The sequence below is a fragment of the Amyelois transitella genome, chromosome 22, assembly GCF_032362555.1.
Source record: "Amyelois transitella isolate CPQ chromosome 22, ilAmyTran1.1, whole genome shotgun sequence".
Classification (NCBI taxonomy): Eukaryota; Metazoa; Arthropoda; class Insecta; order Lepidoptera; family Pyralidae; genus Amyelois; species Amyelois transitella.
The window spans coordinates 2,089,802-2,104,924 of NC_083525.1; the positions used below are offsets into that span (position 1 = coordinate 2,089,802).

Consider the following 15,123-nt stretch of genomic DNA (forward strand, 5'->3'; position numbering starts at 1 on the left):
TTCGAACCAGTAGTTCCTGAGATCAGCGCGTTCAAACAAACAAACTCTTCAGCTTTATAATATTAGAATAGATTGGTGCCGGGAACCACAGTGCAATATATAATATATATAATATATACTAGCTGTCCCGGCAAACGCTGTTTTGCCATATAAATAATTTTAAGGGTAAAAAATGTTAAGGGTTGACAACCCTTATCACTAAGGGGTATGAAAAATAGATGTTGACCGATTCTCAGACCTACTCAATATGCTCACAAAATTTCATGAGTATCGGTCAAGCCGTTTTGGAGGAGTACGGGGACAAACATTGTGACACGAGAATTTTATATATAAGATCTATATATATATATATATCAATCTTTATCAATATATATCAAGAGTTTACAAACAAACAAACAATATGTATGTCATCCCTTCGTTTCAGATTCGTAGCAAAGATGGGCGTGCGCTCTCGAGTGCTGGTGCTGGCGCTGTCGCAGCTGGTGGCCACGCTGCCCGCCTTCGGCTCCGTCGTGTTCGGCCCGCTGTGGGCCATGATCACGCTAGCCATCTCCTACTTCTTCGGTGAGATCACTTTTATCTGTTCTGTAATTTACATTACAGAGTACTTACGTAAAGCTTCTGAATTTTCGCTTACGTTCGCAAATTCCATTAAAAAGTGGCCTATGTATTGTTAACTCTGAAGGTCTAATCAGGCTGGTAGTTTTTGAATTTATTCGTTACAAACATCCCTACGGAAATCCAAATCATTTTTCTACAAGTAAATCTGGTTTTTAAAGAAAATCCCGCCATGTCCGTGACAGGTTTGACATTGACATTTTTAATAAGCAAAGCTGCACTTGCACGATCGTTTTTTATAATTCTTATTTCACTCATCGCCCTGGAAAAGAGTTGGATGAGTCAGATTTTTACACGAAGCTACTTCCGCGTGACATCGACAACCTTTTCAAGGGATTAACCTTGCCCGTAGGTATTGGATCTTGGTTTAATCTGCACTAGATCATTGTTAGCCTATTCCCTTAGTCGCCTTTTACTATATCCATGGGAAAAAGATGGAGTTCTCAAATCCTGGAATATCCTGAACTCCCGAGAACCACAAGGTTAACAGTCATTTTAAAAAAATTCTGGTTTCAATGGCATGATCAACTTTACAGCTGAAATGTGGTTCGGCATCGTATTCGCTATCCTCGTGGAGATTGTCCCGCTATCGGTGCGCTCCACCACCGTGGGGGTGTTCCTGTTCGTGATGAACAACGTGGGGGGCAACCTGCCCATCCTGGTGGACCCTGTCTCCAAGGCCATTGGCTACAGGGAGGCCATCATGATCTTCTACGCCGGCTTCTACGGAATCAGTAAGTTTTTTTTTATTCAATTTTGGATTAAACATTTGTCTTCCATCTCACCTGATGTTAAGTGAAGTATATTCATATGTTGGCGTATAGATAGGGATATAGATCCCTTGCGAGGTAGACAGAGCCAGCAGTCTTGCAGAACCGATAGGCCACGTTCGGCTTAATGATAGAATTGAGATTCAAATAGTGACATGTTGCTAGCACATCGCCTAAAAGATGAATCTCAAGTTTACAAGCCTGTCCCTCAGTCACCTTTTACGACTCTATGAGATATATGGGAAAGAGATAGAGATGGAAGTGGTCATATTTTTTTTTCTATTGGTAACTTACTTAGAAGTCATATTAAATTACTTAATTTGACTTCCAGGCAGCATCCTCTTCTTCCTTACCATGTTCCTGATGGACGGTCCGGTGGAGAAGAAGCCTGAGGAGCCCAGCCGGAAACCTTCAGGGCTCGACAACACAGCGTTCACCCACGATGAGCTGCCCGCTAGAAACGGCGCAAGGAATCTACCAGCTATTGACAGTAGTAGAATGTAAAAACTACAATATACCACTTAAGTTAGGTTCGTTAATTGAATGAAAACAATAAACTACTCGTAACTTCGTCGATCGAATGAAGAATGTAATAAAATTGATGAGTGAATGACTGAATGAATTCAATTAGCAGTCAACAATCGTAAAACCAAATAAAACTACTCAGGGTTGCACCAAATCACTCTATAAGTATGACAAGCCGTCAAATCTCCGGATAAGAAAAAAATTGTGTTAATTTATACCGACGACGAGCTACCAACTCGAAACGGAGGGAGGAATCTTCAGGCGATTGATAGCAGAATATGAAAACAAGAAACTTGAATGTAAAAATGAGTGAATGAATTCAGTAGTAAATATAAAAATGAGTGAATTAATTCAGTACAAATAAGTAATCGAGAATCGTCAAATTAACTAAAACTGAGCACTCTGCAGAGAGTTGAGAATTTGCCCAGTACTAACCTAAGGACCTTGAGGTCTCCGTCCAAAAATGCAGTTTTTTTTTTAATGAATTATAAACTTAGATTCGCGATATAAATGAACTTTTGATACATAACCACAAACACACTAATATTAAATCGTTGTTCAAGTGACCGAATGAATGAATGGAAAATGAATGATTAATTTAAGGTCTAGAATAACACGTATTAAAAAAAACTTAAGATTTTATTCTTGAGTTCCTATTAAGTGCCTCACTTTACTTGAACTATTTATGTAAGTTTGCCTAAATATTAGTCTCTTTTTAAAAAATCTCTTATTTAATTTAGAACTCTTTAAGTTTTATAAGTAGTCCTAAGCATATCTAATAATATGTCTGCCTACATGATTATTTTAGACAAAATCTCAAAGGTGTTCTTAACATAAAAATATTTTCACTCACGAAAATTATGACAAAAGCAAATAATCAGAAATTTTTATGTATACCCCTCCGCGAAAGAGGCGCGATTTATGTATACATACATACATAAAATCACGCCTTTTTCCCGGAGGAGGGGTAGGCAGAGACTACATCTTTCCAATTGCTAAGATCTCTGCATACTTTCTTCGCTTCATGCACATTCATAACTCTCTTCATGCCAGCTCGACGTCATTTCGTCGATTTATGTATGTACCTATGTCTAAAAACATTACATTTCATGTAATCACGTCTATATCCCTTATGGAATAGATGCTCTAAACTAAAATAGAACTAAAGTACTTTCCATGACATTAAAAGTCTGTGTTCACTTAGTATAAAGCAATTCTAAACAATATTTAAAATAGGTCTGCCTCCGTAGCATGACACGCGCGACGCCGTTTTTATCGCGCGAAAACTATCGCTGTTTCGCTTTTTCTTGTGACGTGAAACGGGACGGCAATAGTTTATCAAATTCAAATTCAAAATTTTTATTCATTATTATAGGATACTTCATATCATGTGTGTCAGAATGGCGGGTGTACCTCACGGATTTTAATATCTGTTTTGGATTAAAAACGTACCTGATGTGTACCTCAGTGTACCTATCCTAAAAATCTGTGTACCTTCTTCTATGTAAAGATTTTTAATAAAATAGGTACACCCGCGGTCCTGACGTCAGGACCGCGGGTGTACTTCTAGTTAGCATATGTAGGTAAGTTAACTGTATATGTAGATTTGGTACCTCTTGTGTACCTGCAGAAACAAATATTAAATAAATAAAAAATATAAATATGCTGAGAAAATGTAAAAAAACATTTTTTTTCATGTTAAAATTTTCTTTTTTTTTTATGTAACTGGCCAGTTATGACACATTCTGAACAAAACAGAAAAGAAGTTGCACAATACAAATTATAATTAACATATATCAACAACAAAATGTTTATGTATAAATGATCTAGTTCTAGTTCATTACTACAGTATATACTTTTATGTAGGTATCCTTCCGAGGCAAGCGATGGGAGTGTTATGACGATCTTCGTAATAATGTAAGAAAAAGCTAAATGTATGATTTCAGAATGTGACCTTTATAGATTGAAATATTTTTTTGTAATATACATAAAAATATATTTTGTGATTTAGGAATGTTACAATTCTGTACATAAATGTGTAATCACATACAGACAGATACTAGAGTGATCCTATAAGAGTTCCTTTTTTTTATTTTATTTTTTTTTTCATTTTCTCAGCACCCTTAATATTTTTTATTTATTTAATATTTGTTTCTGCAGGTACACAAGAGGTACCAAATCTACATATACAGTTAACTTACTTACATATGCTAACTAGAAGTACACCCGCGGTCCTGACGTCAGGACCGCGGGTGTACCTATTTTATTAAAAATCTTTACATAGAAGGAGGTACACAGATTTTTAGGATAGGTACACTGAGGTACACATCAGGTACGTTTTTAATCCAAAACAGATATTAAAATCCGTGAGGTACACCCGCCATTCTGACACACATTTCATATCGCTTAGTAATTGTCAAAACTTTTAGTTTCACAACATTGGTTGACGTCAAATAAATTACTTAAAAACTAAGTTTACTGCCGCTTCCAAGGCGTCAGTGCAGAAGAAGCGGTAACAAACTACACTGCACCATTTTCTTCAATCCAGCCCTGTAGCAAGAAACGCACGAAGCTGTGTTTATCGCGCGATAAAGAAGAATCCTACAATAATGAATAAAAATTTTGAATTTTGAATTTTTTGAATTGCTTCACACAAACATAGATATTGAGCGAGTGACTGGACTATTATGACCAATAAAGGTTATACAGTATCGAAGAATAAATTGATGATTATTAAAGACGCCATTTGTAAAATGATTGTAGTTTAACGATTATGCAGTTATTGATGTGATACTGTTGTTTTGTAAATATTTAATTGTTAATTTAGTTAGTAGTGTAAATAAAACGTGTAACATTTATTACGTTAGTTTTTATTTTAGTTTTAGTCTGCTTACGCCCTTCTATCCATTATGGGAATACATATTTAATTATCCTTATTGTCATACCAGTATGACCAAAGAAATAATTTAAAAAAATAAAGGTACATAAGTATCTACTTAATCTTATTTGATTCCCAATTCTATGGATATGACAACCACGAGAAAATAGCGGTTCAATTATTTCCTTAATCGCCTATTATAACCATGGAAAAGCAAGCGTTTGGTTTCTACACAATTCTAGATTCCCTATATTGTCTCAAAGAAGAAAAGTTATATATTTTCAATATACTCGTTTATTCTACTGCCGTCAAAACATTACCATTTTCTTTGTATTTAAAAACTTTCTCTTTCCGCCTCGATTTCCAATGCTTTGTTGCTTCTTTGGATATTATATACGCGCCATCCAGAGCAACTGCTTTAATTTTGTCTGAAAAAAAAATAAAAAACAATATAACATATTCCCAGCATTAGAAAAAAGAATAGGACCCACACGGATGTCGTAGGAAGCGACTAAAGGTCGGGCTTATAAACTTAAGATTCTTCTGTTAGGCAATGGGCTAGCAACCTGTCACTATTTGAATCTCAATTCTATTACTAATCCAACTACCAGTCTACCCCGCTATGGATAAAGACGTGATTATATGTATGTAAAACATATATTTTACCAAAAATTTGCAATGTCAACTGTGCCAGGGGCAAAAAGAAAAAAAATTACAGTGAAATCCAGCTGTTTGTCTAACAGGCTAGATTGTAAAGTCAAGGCAATGGGGGTAGCAATCTGACACTATATTTCAGATTCAATTCCATCATTTGACCCATACAGTCAAATCTGACCTTTGAGTCTTGTGACTATTGACACTCTACCCCGTAAGAGATATGTGATGTGTGTCTGTGAATTCCAGCAGATTTAAAGAATCACTCCTCTTGTCCTTTTTTTGTCTATAAAATTCAGTTATATTAGTTTCACATAATCATTATGGTGGATTCAAAACAGGCATATTACGAATATTCTTATTATTTTTAATTTTATATCTTTAAAGAAATATACCAGTTAAAAATGAACATGACAAATATGAAAAGGTAGATACCTAACAGCCTTAGACCAATAATAACATACTACGATGCTACATAACTAAATAATACACACCATTTTCATTTTTATCATCTTCCTCAATCTTCCGTTTCTTCTTATTTTTCCTATACTCGGCATTGTGGACAGCCGTGTATGTATCCTTCGGATCTTCAGCGCTTAAATAACTTTCTGAATCTCTAAATAGCTTCACTCCTCCTTTTATTTTGCGATTTCTGTAAGAAAACATAATATAGAAATAAACACAGTCTATGATTGAAGGATTTCCATATAAAGTAGTACCATGTGCAATATGCATCAATACTTCAAATTGTAATGTTGTCACAAGAAATGTTTTTGATTAAGTGAATACAAATTTATATACAAATAGTATAAGAATAATAATTCTGTTACAAGTAAGCAAAGACAGGAAATTTGATACAAAATGAGTATTTATGTCAGTATTTGATACAAAATGAGTATGGCGTGCATTACTAGAGGCCTACATCCAGGAGTGGATGAATATGCGCTGAAGAAGAAGAAGAAGAGAGTATTTATAATCTAAATTATAATTTATGAACATGATAGGGTGCTCACTTGAGAGCAATAGGTTCTGCATCAACAAATTTAATATTTTTCCTTATCAAATCCGACACTTTAGCCCCAATCCGTTTCTGCAGTTCCTCGGGAACCTTCACGTCATTGTAGTGGCTTGCTTCCTCTAAATATCTTTCAGACTTTGGTTTAACTGTAATCAAATAAAACAAATGTTTAATATAGAAGCATTGGAGTTGTCTCTATTATATCTTCAGAAAAACTAGTCATAAGATTTGTTGTAATGGTTTTTGACACAATAGTATGCTTTCTCCATCTTTCTCAAGGCTAAGATGATAAGAATGAGGAAGAATGACAAGAGTAATAATTTTGGACAAGTGTAATAAGTTTATTAACACTGGACTACGCGTCTCCTGCATTGTCATACGCAAATGTGGGAGAGGAGTCAAACATACCAAAAGAATAAAGTGTACATCTATAAAAGACGGGTGGGTATTATGCATAAAGAAGCAAACAGTCGACCCCAATGCATACACGTAAAGGTGTTTTCTTGCCACTGTTGATGTTGAAACCAACCTCAAGCCCTAATGTTTCTAAATATAAAAAGAATACGAGTAGTCTGAGATCATACGAAAATTACCTGTGTCCGTGTGTGTTGTTGAAGTTTTATTTCGAGAGTCATTGATTAATTTCGTAAAAGAAGTGTCTACTGCTTCCCGAAATCGCGAGAGGTCTTCGTCCTCTGAAGAATCTGACATTATAACAAACACTATATCTGGGTTTTAAATTTTAAACCTAAGTTTTTAAAACATGTGCGCATTTATTTGTTTATATTTTGATGTTTGACATTTGGTTTGGTAAGGTTAGGTTAGGAATTTCGGATTGTCGATATCGATAAATATTATCATTTTATGAATGTATGTTTTTAATTAAATCAAAGAAGTGTACAAAGTTACATTAACTTATTTTTTTTTATTTTAGATTAAGTATCAAAGTCAAAAAGTTATTTTGTAAGTTTTCAAATTCAATCTACCTATTTGTTATTTCTTTTTTTTATTCTCAAACTCATTAATTATTATGATTATGCTCAATGGTTTTTATAACACATTCTAAGTTACCATAATAAAACTGAAATAAATCTTTGATTAATATTTGTTATTAGTGTAGATTAAAAAATAATTTCGTGGTAATTATACCATAACATATTATACATCTTTTTTCACAGCGACTTTTCACAAAATGTAGGTGACTAAAAACTGTAAACTGAAAAAACGGGAAATAACAACGCAGTCAACAAAATTCAAACCTTCAGCAAGGTTATATTTTGTTTAAAATATCTAAAAAGGGAATGTTTTATTAAAACTAAAATTGGTCAACACAATATGTAATTAGAACTAATTAATAATTTTTTTTGTACAATATTTATGATCCTCTTTGATGCATATAATAATCAATAGCTGTTGAGAATGCTGCAAATCCTGCTGCTCCAAATATACCAGCTTTCAGGCCACCTGAAAATAAAACATCATATAATTAAAGGTGACATACATAAAACAAAAATTAAATGTGGTTCCCAGTGCTTTTAAATAGGATATAAAGCTGACGAAGAAATAGCCTAATAAACTTGGGATTCTTCTAGTAGGCGATTCGGCTAGCAAACTGTAAATATTTTATTCTCAGTTCCATCATTAACCCATACATCTGAACATGACCTTTCAGTCTTTTAAAGACTGTAAGGTAAATGTAAGGTAGATGGAGCCACCATCTACCTTACAAGGGAGGGATATATATGTGATCAATGTATCACTACATATTATAAAGTAAATGATCTATGGCAAGTCTATCTTTCAAACTCAAATGAGATATGAGTGGTTGATTGGTACAGTGGCTGGAGCAGAGCACGTAAGTAGATTGTAAATGTTTTAGCTAATTTAATATTATGGGTATTGCACATTTATTTTAGCGATATTCACAATTTGTATGTATAAAAAATTTTGTATTTACAATGTGTAAATTCACAGCGATAGTTCAAATCACTTCACATACCTCTCAACCCAATCAAACCACCCGTAACACCTCCAGCGTAAGTACCATTCTTCCAATCGGATTTCCCCCTAGCTGACTCTATGCAGCATTCGACTCCAGAAAAAACAGCTCCAAGGATGGCAAAGTTCTTTGCGTAACTCAACATGGCTCCTTTCATTTCGCGAAGGATTTCTCTGGCAGTTTGCGTCTGTGGCGCTGTTGTGTCCGTAACGTTTGGCATCAGTGAAGATGTGAAGAGACCTACAGCTGCCCCGAGGCCATAACCTGAAGAAGAACAGTAGTGAAATGGAGACAATGTAAAAAAGTATTGAGCAAAAATTCTTTCAGGAAGAAAATGATGATGATGAAATTAGACATTTAAAATCATGAGAGAAACTGAAAATGAACTTATCCTGAGGATTGGATTATTTTACATCCTCACAATAAATGGGGATTACTTTAACTCTAAATATACTTAGCCCATTAATATAACTTTAATGAGAAGTGCCTAAGAAAAACGAAGTCCGTAATCGACTTACCAATAATGCAGCTGGTCAAAGATTTGAATGGACAGCTCTCAACTGTAGCTTCAATCATTTTCTCCTCATTTGTCTTTATTACGATGGGTCCTAGGATCCTCGGTATGATAATATTCTCACGGAAACGACTGTGGTTTCCAACTAAATATTTTGCAAGGGAATCGTAATCATTTTTCTCCATAAAGTCTTTCAAATCAGGATCCACGGGAACCTTTTTATATTCTGCCATTTTGAATATACTATTCACACTTATTAGTATTTTAAGTTCAGTTCACTTTATCTATTTCATTTTATAAAACTTTGCCTGAATATTTATTAAATATGTTACCTACTCATTCATAACCATTTTAACCTAAAAAAATATCTATATTGACAAAAACTCTTAACTGACAAACACTCTGACCGTGAAACTGTCGCCTCTGCGTCACTGTCAGTTTGAAATTCTTGGGGTTACTGATATCCCCCTAAAATCAAGGAAAATTAAAAAAAGATGTGTCGATATATCAATGCATTAAATAGCAAAAAGAAATGTCAACAATTTTGAATATTTTTTTATACACATTTAACGACGTGACAGAGATCTTGTGTAAAAATTATTAATTGATTATACTGTCAATGTGATTGAGTGGTATGTGGTGTATTTATGAAAGATGATCTTGTTTTTGTTTTACCCTGCGGTTAAACTAAAAGATAAGTCCAAAAAAAATTAAACATGGCCTGTGAATTAAGAGGGTGGTTAATTAAAAAAAAAAGGTAGTTCATTATAGTGCTTTGTTCGCAGTTTCTTTTGTTTAATAAGAATTATAATTAATATTTCGAGGGTAAAGAATTTGGAAGAATGTGAGGGTAACACTCGACTTCAGAAAGTCAATGTCAAATCACCAACCGTCGTTGCGGCACGGTCCGCACGCTAAACGCGTTGCGTGTACTATACGATTCGATTACTAAGTCGATTATTTCCGAAATAGATCGATTTTTAAATCACAAGCCTTATGTATCGATTAAAAAAAAAACGTTTTTTTTTCAAGTTAGAATTTATTTTGGACATATAAATTCATTATACATTATATGGATAACAAGATAGATAACATAATAACCGATCTCTCAACAGTAAAATCAGCTTTATTAATTCAGGGAATTCGATAATAACAATCATTCTATCTTATTGTATTCTATTATAATTCTATTACAATATCAAAGACAGATCAGGTATGTAAGAAGACATTGTAGCGGGAGCGATGATTCGGCTCGACCGCCACCAAAGGGAAGATCTTCCGCCAGGCTAGGTGTTATGCCTGGGGAACCGCGGCTCCGACGATGTTGTGTCGGAGGTTGTATATATAGCTCCAATCCGTGAAATCTTTGAAATCGCGTTCTAGATACTTCACAGCTATTGGTTGAGCGCGTCAATTTCTTCGCGATGATTGACAGTTGTTGTTGATTTGATGTTGTTGACGAGTGGCGTAGAGATGTCGCCACAGTACTCCCCCCCAAGACCGAAGGTCTGAAGTCTTGATCTTGCTGTGCAATCTGTGCTTCAGTAGCTTGCAAGTTGCCAGTTGTCTTCCAGTGAGTCGGAAGTTGCTCGAAGTCCTAGTGAGTCAGGAGTGAGCCGTTGCGTTGCTCGTAGTCTGCGGTGAGTCGAGACAGTAGAGAGCGAAGTCGACTTGTTGGCGCCGGGAGAAATCGTGCAGAGCTGCCACGCTGGAGAGAAGAGCGGCCGTCGAAGAGATCCAGGCGTGGGCTGCGGTAGATGCGTCGGTCGCTGAAGTCGATGAGAGCGAGTGTGGGTGGAGACAGGACCAGGTAGCTCGTTGCGTTGGCTGCGATGGACCTGCTGCGATACCCAGTTGCTGGCTTGCTGTGAGACTGCTTGCAGAGTGAGGAGTGATGCTTGATAAAGGCTGAGAATCGTTACCCGCAGTGGAATAGAAGCCCGCGTAGCACACAATAGATTTTATACTTTTATTTTAAATACACTACACAATATAATAGATATATTTTATTGAGTTATAAAGATATTAGAATATTCACACATCACAGTTTTTTTTCAGAAGTCACGAGTGACATGACAGTGTCTTTCTTTTTATTTCTTGCTTGTGCTATACAACCTTAATACTTTCCCTCACTAGCTAGAAAAGTTTGTAGCCCCAAGTTGGCTCTTAACTTGATGAGCCTGGGCTTTGGAACAGCCTTCGTCAATAAATCAGCTAATTGTTCAACTGAGCTTGTCTTCATAATATGAACCAGTCCCTCTTGCACTGTCTCTCTAACAAAAAAGTGTCTCACTCGGATATGCTTGGTTCGCTTATGAAATACGGGATTGTTTGCAAGCTGAATGGCTGCTTCATTGTCTACTTTTAATGTTGGTACATTTTCCAAGCATGTTAGTTGACTGAAAATTCTTTGAAGCCAGACCAACTCTCGTGCTCCTTCACTTGCTGCAACAATCTCAGCTTCAGTCGTTGAAATCGCTACCGATGGTTGCCGTTGGCTTAACCACGAAACAGCTCCTCCAGCAAAAAGACAAGCGACTCCTGTTGTTGAACGTCCAGTCATATCATCACCTCCGTGATCTGCATCACTATAACCTTCAACCAAGTTTCTAACAGAATTTGCTTCATATCTTAAGCCAAAGGATATTGTTCCCTTCAGATATCTGAATATCCTTTTTACTCTTAGCCAATCACTTTCGGTTGGGTTTTCCAGTTTTCTAGAAACTACTCCAACAGCATAAGCTATATCAGGCCGTGTGCCTGTCATAAGGTATGCTAAAGCACCTACTGCTTCTCTGTATGGAAATTGCTTCTCAGAATCTCCATTTCGCACTTTCCCTAATTCAGAAATCTGATTTCTTTCAATTGGTGTCGATACTGGATTACATTCTGACATTCGAAATCGATCCAAAATCTTCCTTGTATAAGCTTCTTGTTTAACATATACAGAACTGTCTTCAGATCTCTCAATTTCCAAACCTAGATAGTAAGAAGCAGGTTTTATTGTGATTTTTATTGTACTTCCTAATTCTTTAAGGAACTGGTGTGCCAAAGCTTCATCTGTTGTTGCTACAAGTCCATCGTCCACATAAAGAGTTATCAAAATTTTCTTGCCTTTCATAATCTTTGTGAATAGACAATTATCAGAAGAACTCTGTACGAAACCTTTTTCTAGCAGGATTTCCGCAAAGCAAGAATTCCAGCAGCGTGGTGCTTGCTTAAGTCCGTATAGGCTTCTCTTTAATCGACAGACTTTTGATGTGCCATCGCTAAATCCATCAGGCTGACTCATGTAAATCTCTTCTTCGACCTTGCCATTTAGAAATGCAGTCGACACGTCAAATTGCATCAGATGTAGTTTTTCTTTGGCGCTGACACTTAACAAAGCTCTTATTGTAGCCATCCGGGCCACCGGACTATAGGTCTGTTCATAGTCAATCCCTTTTCGTTGCTTGAACCCTTTTGCTACAAGTCTTGCCTTGTATTTGTCTATTGTGCCATCTGGTTGGCGTTTAATTGTAAAGACCCATTTACATGGAAGCGCTCTTTTGTTTGGCGGCAAATCACACAACGTCCAAACTTCATTATCTTCAAGAGACTTAAGTTCACTAGCCATGGCCTTTTGCCATTCAGCTCTATCTTCTCTCTCAAGAGCTTCCTTATAGGTCTCAGGAAATCTCTCTACACCCACAAAACACACATAATCATCAAACTTCTTAGGACGCAGAATTGTTGATCTATCTCTCAGATTATAACGAGGCTCCACTTCTGTTTCAAGAGGCTCTACTATTTCCAACTGATTTTGATCAGCATCAACAAATACTTCTTCCTCGTGTAAGCTTTCCCTTGAATTATAATGTGGATTGTCAATCATCGTAGGTGTTACTTCAGAGTTCTCTCTATCTTGAATTCTTTGATCTTGGTCTTCTCTAGTTAGACTATTTTCTCCCTCTAGACCATGATCAAGACGATCTGCATTTTCAGGCAATTCTTGAATGTTTTCACAATAATCGTTGTTTGGCGCTCCCTCTGACGAAATAGGATTATTGATGATAGTCTTGAATTCAACATCAGATTCAAACGTTATGTCCCTCGACTTCAACGTCTTGACTCCATCCCAAACACGATAGCCATCATCATTCTCGTAGCCGACTAAAATGCCTTTAATCGCTTTTTTCTCCATTTTCTTACGATTCTGTTTTGGAACATGTGCGTAACATGTACTACCAACAATCTTAAGATGGGATATCTTAGGTTTTTTCCCAAACCACAGTTCATATGGTACCTTATCTGCCTCTCTTGTAGGCCCGGTCCTATTTAGAAGATATGTAACTGTGTTAATTAATTCAGCCCATAGTACTTGTGGTAACTCTCCTCTTGCATGCATTATCGATCTAGCAGCCTCTACTAATGTCCGATTTTCTCTCTCACTACAGCCATTCTGCTCTGGCGTGTATGGCATTGTTAATCGCTGCTGAATACCATATCTCTGTAATATTTTACGAACGTTTTCATTATTGAATTCGCCACCATTGTCACTCAGAAGAGTTTTGACAGTATGCCCAGCATTCTTTACTTCTTGAAGCATTAAAAGGAGTTTATCTTTAACTTCCGATTTGTGTCTAATGAAGTAAACCATGCGATAACTCGAATAATCGTCCTTAAATAAAACGTAGTATTGATATTTCGAGATGCTTTTTGCGAAGGGACCACAAACGTCTGTGTGAATTAGCTCTCCAACTGCTTTAGCTCTTTCCCTTGTCCCAAACGGCTTTCGGTGAGACTTTCCATAAATACAACCTTCACACGTCATTTTATCTGGACTAAGTTGAATGCCTAACTCACGTTTTACCACGCGAATAACATGTCGTTTGTCCTGGTGCGCAAGTCGTTCATGATATAACTGTAGCAAATTAGAGCCTGTCACAGCGTTTATTTCTATAGCTGAATGCTTAGTCGGAACAATTGTCTTTATTTCTAACTTATAAAGTCCACCACAATGGGACCTGCTTCCAACAACTTTAGTCGTGCCGGCAATATCCAGCTTGCACTCTCTGGTTGTAGAAGTAAACACACTATTTTGCACCTTATCTTGTGCAGCCAATGGTGAAAACAGATTTTTCGTTAAGGATGGTACTAGCCACACGTTGTTCAAAGTTATTATTTCTTTCTGCCCATTGACATTTGATTCCACCTCTACAGAACCCGTTCCTAAAGCTGGTATTGTAGTTCCATCTGCCGTATTGACAGTGTGATCTGAATCAAATTCATGAAAATCATTGAAGAAACTTTTCTTGACAGCAATGTGTACCGTCGCGCCGTTATCAACGTACCAATTTTCTCTATCTTGCATCTGATTATTAGAGCAAGCATTTACCATTAACGAAATCTGTTGCACTTGCTTAGACTTTGAACTGGATGCTGATGTGCCTGAAGTTGGTTTTGGTGGCCTCCCGTCCTTAATCCACTTCTTACACTTCCGAACTCTATGTCCTTTTCCCGAACAATAGTTACAGATCAGTTGTTCATCCACAGTCTTTTTTCCTTTACGTTCATTAGGTGTAATCACTAGCGTCTCTTGTTTTGAGTCTGACTCTTGACTACCTAACTCTCTTTCGAACGTACACAGATGACTCGTCAAACTATCGATCGTTCTGTCTGACTGTTTGAGCATTAGCCAACTTGACTTAAAGTTAAAATATTTGTCATCAAGCGTATCTAAGACTTTACATATGAGGAACATTTCAGGGAGTTTAGCGTCAGGGTCGATTTTTGAAATCTCTACCTTTAATTCTGTCCATAAATTTTTGAGATGTGACATATGTGTTGGAATGTCATCTTCTTTCTTATGCCGAAACCCAAAGAATTCTAAACATAAATTATACGCTCTGTCGTCTGTTTGTCCATCAAATAGTCTATGCAGCTCTTGCCAAACTTCATGTGCGGTTCTAAATCTCATAACTTTTTTGAGTGTATCCTCTGACATATTGGTTGTTAACATGAGTAGAGCACCACTCTCAGTCCGCCTATATTTAGCCATCGCAGAATTATAGGTGCTGATTTCGGCGTCACCTGCTCCGTCATTAAGAATAGGTTTCATAAGCTTACCCTCTACTGCTTCTAAAGCACCTTCCGTGCCTTCAAGCA

General features: G+C 36.5%; 3 protein-coding genes across 3 annotated transcripts in view; 1 reads left to right on the top strand and 2 right to left on the bottom strand.

Annotated features, from left to right (window-relative positions):
- LOC106133194 (putative metabolite transport protein HI_1104) overlaps positions 1-3,277 on the top strand; it is a 42,158-nt gene extending 38,881 nt beyond the window's left edge. The window contains exons 10-12 of the mRNA XM_060950658.1: positions 425-564; positions 1,155-1,352; positions 1,720-3,277. Of these exons, the coding sequence (XP_060806641.1) occupies positions 425-564; positions 1,155-1,352; positions 1,720-1,892 (511 nt within the window). The 3' untranslated portion in view covers positions 1,893-3,277. The remainder of the gene's footprint in view (positions 1-424; positions 565-1,154; positions 1,353-1,719) is intronic.
- A 1,311-nt stretch (positions 3,278-4,588) lies between these two features.
- LOC106133232 (uncharacterized) lies at positions 4,589-7,285 on the bottom strand. Its single transcript, XM_013332883.2, has 4 exons — positions 7,057-7,285; positions 6,459-6,609; positions 5,940-6,097; positions 4,589-5,219 (listed from the first exon to the last, which is right to left on the bottom strand). Exons 1-4 carry the CDS (start codon positions 7,172-7,174, stop codon positions 5,086-5,088), a joined length of 561 nt encoding a protein of 186 aa, XP_013188337.2. The 5' UTR covers positions 7,175-7,285; the 3' UTR covers positions 4,589-5,085.
- Positions 7,286-7,684: 399 nt separating this feature from the next.
- LOC106133234 (mitochondrial import inner membrane translocase subunit Tim22) lies at positions 7,685-9,397 on the bottom strand. Its single transcript, XM_013332884.2, has 3 exons — positions 8,981-9,397; positions 8,463-8,726; positions 7,685-7,927 (listed from the first exon to the last, which is right to left on the bottom strand). The coding sequence occupies exons 1-3, from the start codon at positions 9,207-9,209 to the stop codon at positions 7,839-7,841; spliced, it is 582 nt and encodes a 193-aa protein (XP_013188338.1). The 5' UTR covers positions 9,210-9,397; the 3' UTR covers positions 7,685-7,838.
- Between the last annotated feature and the right edge of the window lie 5,726 nt (positions 9,398-15,123).